General features: G+C 36.5%; 1 protein-coding gene across 3 annotated transcripts in view; it reads left to right on the forward strand.

Annotated features, from left to right (window-relative positions):
* usp34.L (ubiquitin specific peptidase 34 L homeolog) overlaps window positions 1-17412 on the forward strand; it is a 139206-nt gene that overhangs the window by 93977 nt on the left and 27817 nt on the right. For 2 of the 3 annotated variants that reach the window (XM_018262841.2, XM_018262843.2), the window contains exons 47-65: window positions 1333-1427; window positions 2958-3130; window positions 4728-4881; window positions 5512-5590; window positions 5686-5739; window positions 5823-5918; window positions 7590-7654; window positions 9157-9232; window positions 9567-9614; window positions 10254-10295; window positions 10671-10736; window positions 11245-11325; window positions 11787-11872; window positions 12350-12518; window positions 12608-12682; window positions 13226-13377; window positions 14193-14241; window positions 14885-14989; window positions 15415-15459. In XM_018262841.2, coding sequence (XP_018118330.1) covers window positions 1333-1427; window positions 2958-3130; window positions 4728-4881; window positions 5512-5590; window positions 5686-5739; window positions 5823-5918; window positions 7590-7654; window positions 9157-9232; window positions 9567-9614; window positions 10254-10295; window positions 10671-10736; window positions 11245-11325; window positions 11787-11872; window positions 12350-12518; window positions 12608-12682; window positions 13226-13377; window positions 14193-14241; window positions 14885-14989; window positions 15415-15459 — 1710 coding nt within the window. The remainder of the gene's footprint in view (window positions 1-1332; window positions 1428-2957; window positions 3131-4727; window positions 4882-5511; window positions 5591-5685; window positions 5740-5822; window positions 5919-7589; window positions 7655-9156; window positions 9233-9566; window positions 9615-10253; window positions 10296-10670; window positions 10737-11244; window positions 11326-11786; window positions 11873-12349; window positions 12519-12607; window positions 12683-13225; window positions 13378-14192; window positions 14242-14884; window positions 14990-15414; window positions 15460-17412) is intronic. The other variant, XM_018262844.2, reaches the window with a different exon arrangement.

Below are 17412 nucleotides of genomic sequence, written 5' to 3' on the forward strand. Positions count from 1 at the left end.
AAAATGCAGTTTACACAGCAGATGAGATAAACTCTGTAGTATACAATGCGATTCTTCAGAACCTGTCTGTTATCTGCTGTGTATTCTGTGCTTGAATGGCTGCCCCATCGCTATACAGCAACTTGTTTATATAAACTATAGTTGTTGTTTTTTTAAGCAAACACACCAGTTGTACCAGTGCAGGGCAACAGTACATTATATTATGATTCCTTTAAAACACTTTCTTTTTTTGTTGTTACTATTCTTTTTAACCTTGTCTAAGCTAACAGTTTTCCCAAGAGAGGGATATTATGCTGCTGCATAGAATCTATGTGGTGTAGATACAGAGAATTTATATCAAAAGATATATGTCCCAAGGCTTTTCATTAGTTTATACAAATTATTTTTTTGAATTGCATTAAAAATACAATACATACTGACCCCACATGGTCCACCCTCCGGCACTTAGTCATAGGTGTAGATACTACAATGTATGGCGCATAAAGGTTTATGAATGTTGATGCTTACTTTTACCGTTACTTGAATGATGTCTTTGTATCATGCCTTGTCTAATATTTGACAGTTGCAAGGCTTTTTTTTGTAAACTTAAAGCACTTCTATTCGGTTCTCTAACTATTGTCTTTCAAGTAAGTGGTATATATTATATGTTAATTTATAAAACAAAGTATTCATTCAGGGAAATCTTGCTACTCCAGTTATCCAATTATGCACATCAACTCAAATAACACTATTTTCTATGGCCCATTTACCTGCACTATGTACAATCACTTGTGTTTTTCTTATGGAAATATTAAGAGATTATCATATATCTTATTCCTTCCTGCCCTGGGTTTCAGTCTTGCAAGAGCATTCGTTAAGGCCTGTAGCCTTTTATTAATATTTCAATATGGGCATGACCCAGTGATGAATAGCAGGAGGCACTGTGGATGCCCTGAATTCAGGGCTTCGTAAAAAGACTGCCCATTGGGAACCTGTATGGCATGGGAAGAGTGTTCTATAAAGCAGGCTTCTGTGGAAATTTGCTTATAGCCCTACCTAGGTCAAATAGGCTAAGTTGACAGTGACAATAACTTACAATTCCCCAGATGAGTGAAAGAGATCCAATGGCAATAGATGCAATAGCAAAAGTAGTATAAAATTAACAATAGTTTATTCGGACATTTGTAGCCTAACATGTTTGGTGCCAAATGGGCATTTACTCATAGGCCTATGAGTAAGTGCCCATTTGGCACGAAACACATTAGGCTACATAGGAACTATAGCAACCCTTACACTGTGGTTTTAAAGTGTTTGAGACCACGATGTAACTCCACTTCTGTTACAATAATACAGGAATCATTGGATGAAGTCACTATCAAGGACACACTGGAAGGTGACAACATGTACACGTGCTCTCACTGTGGCAAGAAGGTTCGAGCTGAAAAGAGGTTAGTATAATTCTGTAAATAAAATCCATCGTCCACATTAAAGGGGACCTTTAGCCAAAAGCTGATTTTTCCAAATGAAAGAAAATATAATTGTAAGCAACTTTTACAGTATGCAACCATTTAAAAATGTTTAGTGGTTTTACCGTTTTGTAAATGCAGTTGCAATAATAATGCAAAAAATTCATTTTTGGGTGGAGGTCCACTTTAATCTTAGACTTTTTTTTCCCCCAACTGAGACAAACATATAGTGGCAAACAGTACTTATAATGTTTGCAGTTTCAGGCCAAGTAGATTGTGTATCCATGTTACTGCCAAGGTAAAGTCCATTGCTTACAATAGAATGAGGGACATGCCGTGCTGGTCGCCTGTGTAGATCGACTTTATTTCAACTTAAATGTATCCTATAGTACATTGAACATAGTATACTCGAGAGTAAATTACTTCCTTGCAGGTTTATTATTTTGTGTTTGCTGTTATCAGAAATTCTTCTTCTTCTTTTTTTTTTTGCCAAAGCAAGTGCCAAATATTTGTCAGTGTCATACATATTGGCCTGTGTTAATGCACCTGTTGTACTAGGCCTGGGTATAAATTTGAAATTGGGATGCAATAATTTGTGCTTTGGCCAAATTTTTCATGAAGCATTCAGCCAATTCTTAAATCTTTAGGGGGTTGTTCACCTTCCGAACACTTTTTTCAGTTCAGTTGTTTTTCAGATTGTTTCAGATGTTTTTTTTCAGTTGTTTTTCAGATTGTTCCCCAGAAATAAAGACTTTTTTTCAATTACTTTCCATTATTTATTTTTTATTGTTTTTCCAAAATTTAAAGTTTAATCTTCCTGTCTTTGGTGTTTGGTCTGACAGCTCAGTAATTCAGGTGCAGATTCTAAACAATTTTGTAACATTTAGTTGATACATTTCTCAGCAGTATCTGTGGAGTATTAGTAACTATTGTATCAATTCTAACAGCTGCCTTTAATAAAACTCAGTTATTCTGCTCAGCAGGGACAAAGATAAGAAATGTATCAACTAAATGTATCAATTTAGAACAGTTTACAGGGTCGGCGACTCCCCCCTCCCGAAGCTGCTTTAGAAGATGAAAAATGACACTTTACACTTCAATATTAGAAAAACTATGACACATAGAAAATAGAAAGTAACTGGAAAAAGTCATTATTTCTGGTGATCTATTTGAAAACAACTAGTTGTTTAAAGGTGAACTACCCCTTTAAAAAGAATTGCACATGCAACTTGCAGTAAAAAAGTAACCATTTCTATGGTTGTATGAGGAAAATAAAATGATTTTAAGAATTCAGAGTAGATTCCGCTGAATCCTGAACCAAATCCTGCAGTCAGTGCATCCCCTAATTTAAACACATCCATGCCACTCCCTTCCACAAAATGGAACTGTGCATTATGAAGTGTGCTGGGTAACATGACATCCTAGATTTCTAGCGTCTAATACAGAATTATGATTTGTAAAATCCTCTAAACCAGAAGACCTCAGGAACACTGCTTATTATTATTGTTTCAGAGCCTGCTTTAAGAAGCTGCCACAAATATTAAGCTTTAATACCATGAGGTATACCTTTAATATGGTCACCATGATGAAAGAAAAAGTCAACACGCACTTCTCTTTCCCACTTCGGCTGGACATGACACCATATACAGAAGATTTTCTGATGGGGAAGAATGACCGAATAGAAGGTACGCGTCTGTTGTAATACAGAGACATTCTGTATTGTAAATTGTCCGTAGTGATCATTCGGTATAACTGTGTCTATTGCTGAGTGCATAAAGCAAAACTTAAAAGAGGATTTCTTTATTATTTTCCTTAAATAATAATAAATTGTTGCCATACTGCTGTGGGTAGCTGTAAGGGCACAAGCAATGTATCTGGTCTGTGTGAAAGTACATGACTGTTACCATCAGTTGACTGACAGTATACGTTACGTGTTTTATATAAAATTCTACTTATACCTCCCCTGAAGAGCATACTTTTTGTATTTCTTTGAATATCTCCAAGTGTTCAGGCTAGTTCCTAAACAAAGTCATTTTCATAGTGCACTTGCCTAAGGCCTTATTCGTGAGGACACTGGAGCAATGTATAAGGGAAGAGTTTTATTTATTTTGTATTCGTCTGTCTCCTGGTGGTAAATGCTATACTCCAGTGTTCCTGTCTCCTTCAAAGTAATACAGGAAAAAGTAATTATTAATTGTTTCTTAGTATATATGTTATTTATACTGTATATCTATTCTAGCAATTCTATTGTTTTTGAATGTGCAGGACAGATTGCAGGAGATTTTCAGGTTTAGCAGATTCTCTGTCTGGTTGACATTATTAACTTTCCAAACATGAAATTAAAGGGGAGCCAGCGCTGTTAATAAGAATAGAGCTAACGGTGATTGTTTCCCTTTGAGGTACAGATCAGAAAATAAAGAAATCCTTATTAGGCCTTCTATTCAGGCCTTCTCTTATTCATGCTCTTGGTCTGTCATTTAAACAACTGTATGGTTAGAGAGCCCTAGCAACCAATTTAGTTTTCATTTCAAACAGGAGAGCGACAGAATATAAAGTTACATCATTCAAAACCCGCATTGAAATCAAATTAAGGCTGGTTAACTGTTACCACAATCTAGATAAAGGTTAAATTCCCCTTTAAAGGTGAACTAAAGCTTAACTAATGAAGTAGGGCAGAAATATTGTACATTATGTTTTGGGTTTCCATCTTCTTTTCTGCTGATTCACTGCACATGCTCTGTGCTGCTGTCACTTACTGAGCTTAATGGCCGACGAAACAAGGTACTGAATATATATGTCACAGTATTATGCTGATTAGTAAATAACTTATTGGTACACGACAGATCAGAAATCAGTGCAATTAGCATCAGAATTAATAATCAGCCCTGTAGCATCAGTTTATATAACAGACAAATCTCATTTTCTGCCTGATGAATTCCTTCAACTCCTAAGCTTAGCTTCTCAACATCTGCTCAAAGCACATTGAGAATGTGCGTGTCACTGACAGTCCTAACAAAATCCAAGATGGGGAACTCCTGTGATAAAGGCCTGGATCATTACTTCTATAGCACCTTCAGGCTAGTTCAGTATGTAAAATATGTTATTTCCAGCCATATTCATTTTTAGGGTTTAGTTCTCCTTTAAAGCACCAATGTTGGTATTTATTTTGTGTAATGGCCCCTATTTGATTTGCACTGTGTATATCACGGTTGTCAAAGTACAGGGTTTTGGATGCTTGCATTAACATGTGATGGTGATAATAATAAATGCTTTATTTTGTAGGATTTAAAGAGGATTGTGAAGAGCTAAAGCAGACGGAGAGTTATGAGTATGATTTAATAGGGGTCACTGTTCATACCGGAACGGCTGATGGAGGCCACTACTATAGCTTCATCCGAGACATAGTGAATCCTCATGCTTATAAGAATAATAAGTGGTATGTTTTGTTTTCATTGGCTATTTTTCCCTCTAGCATCCGTGTCAAAGTTTTTGTTTGCTGTCTCTGTGTAACTTTACTTTGTGTTGGGTGTAGGTTGCAGGTTAAAGAGCAAACACGTTTATTTTGATGCAGAAACATAGTGTTTTGGGGCCCCTCTTCATATATGATGCTTGGTTCAGGCCACCATTTGGGTGATATTTTATAAAATCTGCTCTGCGGCAAATTGTCATCTTATGGCAGTGGTTTCAGTGGGTTTTTTTTTTTTTTAGATCAGGCCTCCTTTGACGCCAACATTTGGCTTGGCTCACATTAGCTCATATAGGATATAATCATATGTATACATTACTGTATAAGCAATTCACTCTTATCCCAAAAATATCTAGGACCACAAATAAGTGTTCAAATCACACTAATTGACCTGTTTTATTAGGAGTATCTAAGGTGGAAAATAAACATTCTTCTTAAATTTCTCCTTAGTGGCTTTTAGTTTAAGCCCCTACAGCCAAGGCTTTGGGCCCTTAATTTAAGAGCCACTGCCTTAGAAAAATGAATATGATTCTTTTTATTAGTTCTAGTAGCGAGTCTAGTTGGTTTGTAAAAATAATTCCATGTTTGTTTTTTCATCAGGTATCTTTTCAATGATGCCGAAGTAAAACCATTTGACTCTGCTCAGCTCGCATCTGAGTGTTTCGGTGGCGAAATGACAGTGAGTATAGTTGTTACTTGGTGACAGTATATGTCCTGCTGAAAAAGTAAAGAAATCATTTATAGAAAATTTTTTTCTTTCTTTTTTTCCTCCAGACAAAAACATATGACTCTGTAACTGACAAATTTATGGACTTCTCATTTGAAAAGGTATTTTTATACCCATATTTTAACATCATTTGTTTTCCTGCTGTCACAGTATAATGTTATATAATGCTCTTCTGTTGCTGCAGACCCACAGTGCATATATGCTGTTTTACAAGAGAGTGGAGCCAGAAGAGGAAACTGGAAGAGAATTCAAATTTGATGTCTCCTCAGAGCTTCTAGAGGTGCATATTATTTGTAGTTCACGGCTATGACTGATTATAATAATAAAAAAGTAAAGTTGGAAGGCTTTTCTTTCTGGGCTATGCTGCACAAAATATTTTTTTTTAAACTTGAAATTACACTATCACATAATTACTGACCTTTTTAAACCAATCCAGTTTTGCTAAAGCTCAAATAGTGCTTTGTGTTTTCTGTCATATTTAAAGTTTAGATTGTAATGCTTTTGTTTGTTCTACATCAGCTAAGATTTTCTAATTTGGACACTTCGAGTGCCACATTTTTAAGTAGCTCAAAAAACACTTCCCAAATGCCTGAAACTGCCCTCATAGTAAATTAGCATGTGAATCTCCTTGTAAATCAATAATTGCCTTGGAAAGCAGACTGGCATGTTTCCAAGCAGTAGTCTTCTGACAAACATTTGCAGATGAGTCAGGTACAAGTCAGTGGGGGAAGTTTCAGGCATTTCTGGGCTCCTTTATTGGGCTTAAAAAAAAAATGCAGTGCACGAAGTTCCCACAATCACCCACATGCATTTGCTCTTCTCATTCTCACTACAATCATCCAAAGTGATCTCCAGACAACAGTGCAGCAAATGCCACTGAACCTTCCAGATAGAAGCTTTGTTTATTTTGCTGTTTAACTCTTGAGACTTTGCTCTGATCCTAAGGGTCAGGGCACATGCTCATCTCATCTTCTTCGCAGACAACTAATCACCCGAACTGCTTCCCGCCAGCTAGAATGTATATCGCCAGCGGGATGGCACTCGGAAAGCTTTATTTTCCAAAGTTGCCCCCCAAGGAAACCGAAGGGGCGACTTCAGAAAACAAAGCGATCCGAGTGCCATCCCAACGGCGATTTACATTCTAGCCGGTGGGAGGCAGTTTGGAAAAATTAGTCGTCCGGAAGAATAGGAGGTGATGTGTTGCTGGGCGACTAATCTCCCCGAATCTGAGCATGTGCCCTGATCCTAAGTGTGCATCTAGAATATCTGTCATAAAGCAAGGCAAAACTATTGTGGTACTGTGTGGCATACAATCTACAGCTTTAGCTATAGTGTCAGCACTATTGTAGAAGGATCAATTCTATTTCTGGTTTCTCAAAAAAGCAGCCAATTTTTTCTTTGTTTATAACAAAGCATTGAGACAGGGATGTAACAAGAGCACACCGGGACCCCCCAAATTTTTGGGATGGCCCGGCATGCATAAGTGTTCCTGCTAGTGCCTGTAAGGGATTTGAACGCTATAGAGGAAACAGGGCCCCTCTCTTATGCCCGTTCCTCCCCACAGGTCTGTTTCCTCTATAGTAACGCAACTGCATTCAGACCATAGTGGTCTGAGGTACTGTATGAAGCTCAGTTCATACTTTCCTGCAGGATTCTAATGTTTTAATTCCCCCCCCCCCTCCTCTAACTGGTGTGGTCTATTACAGTTACGCCAGTGTCAAATCTGATAAAAGTATAATTTTGTAAGAATGTATTCAGCCAGTCAAACACATTTGCAGCAGCGCTGTGCAAGTGTACCGATTCAAAATCTCTACTGCTAAATGTATAGCACATGCAAAGAGTGAGGATTTGTACAGATTGTAAAATCTAGCACTTGAAGGATGATGTATAAACTCCATATGTTTCCTGATAAAGATTTCAGTCTAACATTGACCTTTTTTTCTTGTTTTAGTGGATCTGGCATGACAACATGCAGTTTCTGCAAGATAAGAATATTTTTGAGCATACCTATTTTGGGTAAGAATGTTAAAATAAGCTATATGATCTTTTTAGACATTACATTGTGCTTAAAATGCTATACAGGTATGGTACCTGTTATCCAGATTGTTCGGGACCTGAGGTTTTCCGAATAAGGGTTCGTTCTCTAATTTAGATCTCCATACCTTAAGTCAGAAAACATTTAATCATTAAATGAACCAAATAGGATTGTTTTGTTTCCAATAAGGATTAATGATATCTTAGTTGGGATCAAGTACAAGTTACTGTTTTATTATTACAGAGAAAAAGGAAATCATTGTTTAAATTTTGAATTATTTGTTTACAATATAGTTTATGGGAGATGGCCTTCCCATAATTAGGAGCTTTCTGGATAACAGATCCCATACCTGTACCAGGAAACCAATATCCCTTTCAAAGGAGGTTTGTATAGAGAGAGATAATGATCCTCAAGTGTTTTTCAGCTTGGTTGGTTCTTTGGGAGAGCAAGGTTCTTGTATGAGCTATTGCTTTCTATCATATGGAAGTTGTCAGAGAAACGGGAACTTGTTTTAAATGATGCTTTTCATAATCATTCTCTAGGGTTTGGCATGGGCTTTTTTTTTAACTTTATATTGCATTTTTCTGTTGCCCAGCAGTTGCAACAACTTAGAATACTGTATTTGCTTCATATGAGAGAACAGCTATTTTTTTTTTTTTTTTTTTTTTTTTTTTTCAACTTTCTGTTTATTGAAGTTAACACATTAGTTCAACAGAATGCACTTTTCGGTATCTGTTTACACATTTAGCAATATAATTGTACTGATATTCAATCTTCGCATATCATGGTTTTCACATCTACAAACCCAAGTATGTGTTAACAATTATATAACAATTCCTTATAAATGTGGAAAAAGGGGAAAGGGGAAGAAGGTGAGGGGAAGGGGTTGAGTGAGAGCTCCTGATGGTTGAGGTATTAAATTTGTCTTAGCAATAGTCCTTCTCTATATAACCAGATATTCCATACGTCCTCAAATTTACTGAGCCTATTGTTCAACATAGCAGTAAGCTTAGAGAACAGCTATTTTAAGAAGATGAACACAAATTCCCAAGGAAAAACATTGTTATTGCAGAAACAAATACATGGATTCCATCCAAGTTACAGCTGTAAAAGGGGAAAACAATTATTTTGAAGGTCTTTTGATTTTAATTATAATGTTATTCAGGCATAACATGTTGGGGTATTTAATTTTACCAGAGTGTGTGCAAACTGAATTGCCACTAAGTATAGTTATTGATTTATTTATTTATTTTTTGATACAGACGAGTTATGTTCACCCAGATATGAGGACAACAGTTTTTTGTAGTCTGATTATTGGTGCCATAAGCAAAGCAGTTGTACTAGAATTCTGGACAATTGGTGGCATCTTGGAGAGGATGTTTCCAATACAAGTCGCCTGTGTCTTCCTGACTTTAAGGTTTATCCTAATAATATAACGAACTGTGACATACAGAGTTAAAGTAATAATATTTATTTTTTTTAGGTTCATGTGGCAGCTCTGCAGCAGCATTCCAAGTACATTACCGGACCCCAAAGCAGTTTCTCTAATGACAGCAAAGGTAATGGTGTATCTTTCTATATGTCTGTGCACACAGAACTGCCTGTAGGAATGAGTAGCATACATTTGTTTATTTGCTCTGAGCTTTAGGTTGAGCAGAGAAACAAGCGGGCATGGTAATGATGAACAATTACAAATTGCAGTAGTGATTTACTGCAAAAAAGGTACACCAGCTCTGTGCAAGTACCTTTGATTTCAGGTGGCTAAAAAAAAACAAAAAAACCCCATAATTTTCATAATTAAAGGATATTTGAAATTTTGCAAATAAACCTTTGATTTCTTGTTTTCGAGAAACAATTTACAGTTTTTTTGACCAGATTTTCTTTTCCCTGCAGCTTAGTACATCATTTGTCCTGGAGACTTTTATCCATTCAAAGGAAAAGGTACATATTTAGTTTCCCTCTGGGAATTTTATTTACCTGCATAATTGGTATGTATAAGGGAGCATTGAATTAACTTATTAGGCAGGCAATTTAGGCCCTCCTGTAATATGTTAGGTTGCTATCCTATATATAAAAATGTAGTGGCATAGTAAGCTTGCATATCTGCTGATAAGAAATAGTTCAAATATTTATATTATGCATAATGGTGATCTAAAAGACACTTCTACAGGGTGTAATGTGCTGGGAGAACTTCTCAACTTCGTGTGTACATGTTCTTTTTAAGAGAGTTTTTTCCACCTTATAGAAATGATGCTTTTTATTGGATGTTGACATCTTTCCCTCTTTAGAATTCTTCTGTTTAGTGTAGGCCACATTAGTCTTCATCCTGTGAACATCTATCCAGTATTAATCTTACATGTTTGGTATTCACCATGCCTTCTGTTGCAAGCGTAATGATATGTCTTGATCTGTCTTAGCCGACATCTTTAAAAAGAAAAAAAAAAAATAGCCCATTAATTTGAATTTATTGTTACGGTGGCCATGCACAAAGAGGTCACCATAGCTTTCCCTTCCTCCCTAGTAATCCCACCCCCAATGCTGTAACTCTAACAATCTTTGTTGCTCTGTTGGTGCTGTCAGTCAACAAAGAAGAAGCAGGATTGGAGGATACTGGGGAGGAAGGTAAGAACCAGAGAGAGAATTAAGCAGTGATATAGAAACTTGAGAAGTGTACATATTAAAGGGCAGTATCACCTCAGAATAAATGTGACTTTCCTTTAGATCTCTTTTCTATTTACTCTGCTTTGCGCTAAAGACATAATTGGGAACGTTTCAAAAGTCTCTGATGCTGTGGAGCCACACAACAAATGGCTGTTGGGGGTGTTTGGGATATTTTTTATGCCAAGCACTGTGTTCCATTTTGTGTTTTGTTTTTGTTTTGAGTTTATAAAGGGTATGAATGTTGGAGTCATGCTTTGGATTTTGGCCATATAAAATTATATGAAACCCCAAGTTTTTTTGTTATGCCTTATTTTAATCAGTTGTCTCTTTTTGTAGCCCACAATGCTCCAGTGGATTGAGTTACTAACTAAGCAGTTTAACAACAGCCAAGCAGCTTGTGAGGTGAGACTTTGTTAGATTTTTTTATCATTTTGGAAATGGTTTACATTAAGGGTCAGGGCACGCCGACGACAAATCTCTTCTTCTTCAGGGAGATTAGTCTACTAATCTTCCCGAACTGCCTTCCTCTGACTATAATGGAAATTGCCGGCAGGAAGGCACTCGGAGCGATTTGTTTTCCGAAGTCATCCGAAGTTGCCTCACGAGGAAACTTCGGGCGGCTTCCGAAAACGGAACGCCCCCGAATCTGCCTGTGTGCCCTGACCCTTACCTGCATAGCATGATGCCACTGTGGTTGGTCTTGCATTGAATTTCAGTTCTGTCATTATTTGTGTGACATTTTTAATTTTCAACTTGTGTTTGCATGTGGTTCTTCTCCATAGAAAACAATTGAAAACAATACCGAGAGGTTAATTACGGTTATCCATGCAATTGCAGGAGAAGTAGTTTTGTAAGCTATGCTACGACAGGAATGTAATTGATTAAATGAAAATAATTCTGTTTCCAATAGTGGTTCTTGGATCGCATGGCAGATGATGACTGGTGGCCTATGCAGATTTTGATCAAGTGTCCAAATCAGATTGTCAGACAGGTGGGTAGAACAGGTCTTTTGAAATATATTTCCTTGATGTCTTTTGTAATGTATTTCCCTTGTAATGTAAGTATAGTTACTGTTTTATTTATCCTGTATGTGTTTTGGGAGACACGGAACATTAGAGACACTAGTAGCATGTTCGCCTCATAAAATGGCTGATAACCCCTCCTCTACCTAAATCCAAGCTTCTACTTTAACCATCCAAACGTTAATGAATAAAATGGAGGAATGTGGATAGAGATCTATAGGTCTGCAGCCATATTAGTTTTATGGAAGAGAGATTAGCATTTGACAGAGGATTCCATTTGTCTTTTAATGTTCGATATTGGCAAAACAAATATTTATACTTTTATTTTTCTCATGCATACTGTTTACATAGATCTCAGTCCTATATTTCGATACCTGTCCATGTTTTTTTTTTTTCAACTGACCTTTTAACCTATAGATTTTTTATTTAGATGTTCCAGCGTCTTTGTATTCATGTCATTCAGAGGCTGAGACCAGTACATGCACATCTGTATCTGCAGCCGGGCATGGAAGATGGGTAAGTTCTAGCTGTTTTGGTTCAAGAAGCGATAAAGCTGCTTTCAATTAATTATAGAAATTGCAAGAATTTTTTTTATTTTTAATCTAATTAATGTGTCTTTTTCATTTTGTAAAGTAAGTAAGGCCTTCTGAAATAGTAGGGATATACCACATCCATTATTTTTGTATTCAGACAAATAATGATTTACAATAATAAAATACGGTAATAAAAGATTTGGATATATGCCAAATCACAACTGAATCTGATTTGTATATATGAATTTTAAAAAAAAATGTAAAACTGGCTGACATTCAGTTATCCAAAGCTGCCATAAGTCACATGATATTATGGGATTGGTTTCACTTTGGCAAAAAATGCTAGGACTCTGCTGAATACCAAAAAAAATTCAGTGTTAATGTCAATAGGTTCAAAGCGTGTTTACTTTGATTGAAATGTCAATATCCAATATTTTAAAACAAGTTTCGTATTTGCTAGTTCTGATGACATGGATGGTCCCGTGGAAGACATAGGCAGCCGCTCCTGCGTCACTCGCTTTGTGAAGACATTGCTATCAATTATGGAACATGGTGTTAAACCTCATAGTAAACATCTGACGGAGTACTTTGCCTTTCTCTATGAGTTTGTCAAAATGGGAGAAGAGGAGGTAATTTAATTCCAGATGGAAATAATGAATAATGCTAATTTGGAAAAAGCTTGGACTTAAAAATGTTTCATTTTGTGGGCTTTTTTTAGAGCCAGTTCCTGCTGTCCCTCCAAGCAATTTCAACTATGGTACATTTTTATATGGGAACCAAAGGACCTGAAAATGTAAGTGTGCCATTTGTTATTATAGGTTCATGTTAATTCTGTGTATAATCTATATTTGTGATGATGACTGGCTTCAGTGATATGACTTTTTGACCACAGCTGCTCAAAGATGTTTTTAATATTCTTTTTTTGTGTCCCTTAAAGCTGGTACACCTTTCCTTAGAACCTACAATATTTTTATTTATTTAATAGCTGGAAGTATTGCTAAGAGGAAAGTACTACTTGTGCCTGAAAAATTGTGGACTTCAGACCACAAACAGGAAATAAAATCTGTAGTAACTTTAAGGGTACATATAACGTTTTGTTCTTTTTAAGTAAGATAATTTCCCACCCTCCTTTAGTTTTTTTTTACTAGTTGTAGTTGTTTTTTTACCTGTTCTCTCTTAGAGCAGCATGTTGCTTAGCATTATCTCTTATCTTATCTCACATATTCTTTGTGATTTCCTCAGGAACATTGTCAGTGATTAAATCAACTCCATGTGCCGTTACCCACTTTTGTTGCATGTGGCAAGGAAATAATTGACTGTTTGCTTTGTATGTTAGCCCCAGGTTGAAGTGCTTTCTGAAGAAGAGGAGGGAGAAGAGGAGGAAGAAGAAGATATTCTGTCATTAGCTGAAGAAAAGTACCGGCCGGCTGCTCTTGAAAAGATGATTGCTCTGATAGCTTTCCTGGTTGAGCAGTCTCGCTCAGAAAGGTATCTAAGGGAATATTACTCATATGAGCCTTCTGCTATTTGACACTGAAACATGTAATGAAAAGCTCTAAATGTAAAAATAAATCACCTGCAGCAAAATACAAGTTTGATAAGTGCCACGTAGGTCCAAAATGTCTTCTTTGAGCCCTGCTGGATTGTAACAATCTCCACAGTTTTTAAGATTCCTATTGTAAACATATCCTTTATTTTTTTCCATTCGGTCAAGTCAGATTTCATCTTTTGTTATTCACCTTTTCAGATCTATTTGTGAATATTATTTTTAGCTGAGTTTGTTCTTCTTTGTTAAATGAGCATAGAGTCTTTCATTGGAATTTCATTCCCAAAATTTGTAACCCAAAATAATTGTTTTGCCTCCAATAAGGATAATTTATATCTTAGAGTCATAGTCATTCATTGGAATTTCATTCCTATTATAGTACAGGTAGGGAACCTGTTATAGGGAATGCTTGGGACCTAGGGTTTCTGGATAAGCGGTCTTCCTGTAATTTGGAACTCCATACCTAATATCTGCTAAAAAACATAAACATTAATTTAACCCAACATAATAGTTTTGCCTCCAATAAGAATAATTTATATCGTAGTTGGGATCAAGTACAAGGCACTGTTTTATTATTACAAAGAAAAAGGAAATCATTTTTAATTGTTTCCGGGTAACCGATCCCATAAGTGGATGTGAATTTGAACCCTATTTGTATATTTTCCTGTTTGTTATATTAACTCTACCACTCAGTCCAGCTTTTTCCCTGTTCATTTACATTATACAGTCTGATGTTACTTATTGGTATCATTTTTAGGCATCTTACATTGTCCCAGAATGATATGGCTGCACTAACTGGAGGAAAGGTATGAAGTGCATTTATGTTTAATTTTTTTTTTTTCTGTTTGTAAGAAATGACTGCAGAATATGCCTGTATCAGGGCTATCCCTCATCATATTGAAGTGTCTTCCTCTAGAGAGCAGTTGTTCTGGCTATGTTTCAGTTCCGTTTTTATCTAGGGATGCACCGAATCCACTATTTTGGATTCGGCCAAACCCCCGAATACTTTGCGAAAGTTTCGGCCGAAATTGCCAACAGAATCCTAATTTGCATAGGCAAATTAGGGGTGGACAGGGGAAAACTGTATTTATTTCCTTGTTTTGTGACAAAAAGACACGTAATTTCCCTCCCAACCCTAATTTGCATATGCCTTTGATAACTCATTACATGTTGAAGACTTTTAGTATCTTTTTCCTGTTTACAGCCAGTTTCCTGGTTATTCAGATCACATTTTAACACATTTTCTGAACAGGTTGCTACTGCTTCATGAGAGCCTCCCAGATATAACTAGACATAACGCTAGTAGATGTTGAGAATAATGGAAAGCACTTCTATTGTTCTCATTGTCTACTAGCTTTATGTGTAATTATATCTGTGAGGCTCTCATGTAGCTGTAGCAACCTGTTCATTTCAAAGCAAAAAAAGGCATGATAATACTGTCTCTTGCAGGGCTTTCCATTTCTCTTCCAACACATACGAGATGGAATTAACATCAGACAAACCTGCAATCTCATTTTCAGCCTATGTAGATATAATAATCGTCTTGCAGAGCATGTGAGTACATTCCTTTGTGCTTTTCTTTTACATATGATAAAGGCTGCATACTGCGTTATTTAGAAAAGATTAGAATAATGCCATAATGCCACATCTCATGTACAACAGAAATCACATCGCTCTTCCAGTATATATAGTGCCATCCCACCGACGATTTACATTTTAGCCGGCGGGATTTCAGGGGAGGCAGTTAGAGGAGATTAGTCGCCCCGAAGAAGAGGAGATTTCTCACGAGGCGACTAATCTGCCTGTGTGCCCAGGCCCTTAAAGGGCAGATAAAGCCTTGTAGCAGTACATACAGCCTTGTAAACTTAATTGGAAGTGTACATTAGTAGTTCAAAATAACATAACTCACTGCCTTAATAATATACTATCTGTCAATTTTAAGCACTAAATCCTTCAGTTAAAATCTTCTTTTTTCATAGATTGCTTCTATGCTGTTTACGTCAATTGCAAAGCTGACACCCGAGGTATGTGTAATAAAACGTGCAAATTCTATTTTTATTCCCTATAAAGGGAATATTTCACTGCTGTTATTGCTGTACTTAGAAAAATAGAAGTTGATTAACATAAGCTTGGAACTTTTTGAACCAGTTCTGTGGTGATCTCCTTCTGTTCTCTCAAAGCAGTCTTTTGGTCAAAACTTGTTGTATTGTGAAGTTACATCTTTGGCACCTCTAAGGGGCACATTTACTTAGCTCGAGTGAAGGAATAGAATAAACAGTACTTCGAATTTCGAAGAATTTTTTTGGCTACTTCGACTACGACTTCGAAACGAACGATTCGAACTTAAAATCGTTGACTATTCGACCATTCGATAAACGAAGTTCTGTCTCTAAAAAAACTTCGACCACCTACTTTGCCACCTAAAACCTACCGAGCATCAATGTTAGCCTATTTGAATCATTCGATTTTAAGAACGAAGGAAATGCGGTAGATCCTTCGACTTCGATATTCGACGGTCGAATATCGAGGGTTAATTAACCCTCGATATTCGACCAATAGTAAGGGGCAGAATTACTTAGGGTCAAATATCGAGGGTTAATTAACCCTCGTTATTCGACTGCCGAATTGAAATCCTTCGAATATCGAAGTCGAAGGATTTACCACAATTCGTTCGATTAGAAGGATTTTAAACGATTTTTCTTCAACCTAAAAAAGCTAGCAAAGCCTATGGGGACCTTCCCCATAGGCTAACATTGACGTCGGCTTTTAGGTGGCGAACTAGGGGGTCGAAGTTTTTTTTTTAAAGAGACAGTACTTCGACTATCAAATGGTCGAATAGTCGAACGATTTTTAGTTCGAATCGTTCGATTTAAAGTCGATGGTCGAAGTAGCCAAAAAAATCATTTGAAATTCAAAGTTTTTTTTTTATTCTATTCCTTCACTCGAGCTAAGTAAATGGGCCCCTAAATGTGCCCCTAAGTGTTTTGGTCTAAAATTTATATAATTTCATAGAAAATGTAGTGTACAGAATGGGATCTGTTATCCAGAGTGCTCATATCTAGTAGTTTTTTTAATTATTGCCCTTTTTCTTCTGACTCTTTCCAGCTTTCAAATGGGGGTTACTGCCCCATCTAAAATCAAATTATCTGTAAGGCTACAAATGTATTGTTATTGCTTCTTTTTATTTCATCTTTCTATTCATGCCTCTCCTATTCATTTTCCAGTCTCTCATTCAAATCAATGCATTGTTTGCTAGGGTAATTTGGACCCTAGCAACCAGATTACTGAAACTGGAGAGCTGCTGAATAAACTGGCAAAGAACTTAAAAAAAAAAAACACAAATAAACAATGAAATCCAATTGCAAATGATCTCAGAATATCACTCTACATCATACTAAAAATTAATTTAAAGGTAAACATCCAATAGGATCCATTAGGATTGTTTTTGTCTCCAATAAGGATTCATTTTATCTTAGTCAGGCTCAAGGTGTTGTTTTAATATTATAGGGGAAAGTATTTGATTAAAATATGGGTCTATGGAACCCATACCTGTATTTTGTTTCCCCCTTCTTTTAATTCACCTTTCCTCAATTTCAAGATCTATATTCATTTACTGTAACTTTTTTTCTACTTTTTTTTAATGACCCATGCCATTGTTTCCTGTGCCTCAAAAGTTGGCCATAGTGCATAGAATTGGCTTGCCAGCAATTCCTTTCATATAGAGTAACTGACAAGAACTTCTTTGGTAAAGGGTCTTTTGGCCCTTATGTCCCCCAAGGTGGAGTCCTGTGCGGAACCAATTTCTAAGAAAGACCCGCATATTTACCCACTTTGATCCGCTACCTGACCCTGACCCACAACTGCCTTATCCGCAACCCGCCGACTACCATCAAACAGGAAGTGATGTTGCTGCAAACCGGAAGTCAAACGTTGGCGTGGACAAACAAATTCTGTAAAACTTTAAAAGCGGGTAACCC

Source organism: Xenopus laevis, chromosome 5L (genome assembly GCF_017654675.1).
Source record: "Xenopus laevis strain J_2021 chromosome 5L, Xenopus_laevis_v10.1, whole genome shotgun sequence".
In the NCBI taxonomy this organism is placed as follows: Eukaryota; Metazoa; Chordata; class Amphibia; order Anura; family Pipidae; genus Xenopus; species Xenopus laevis.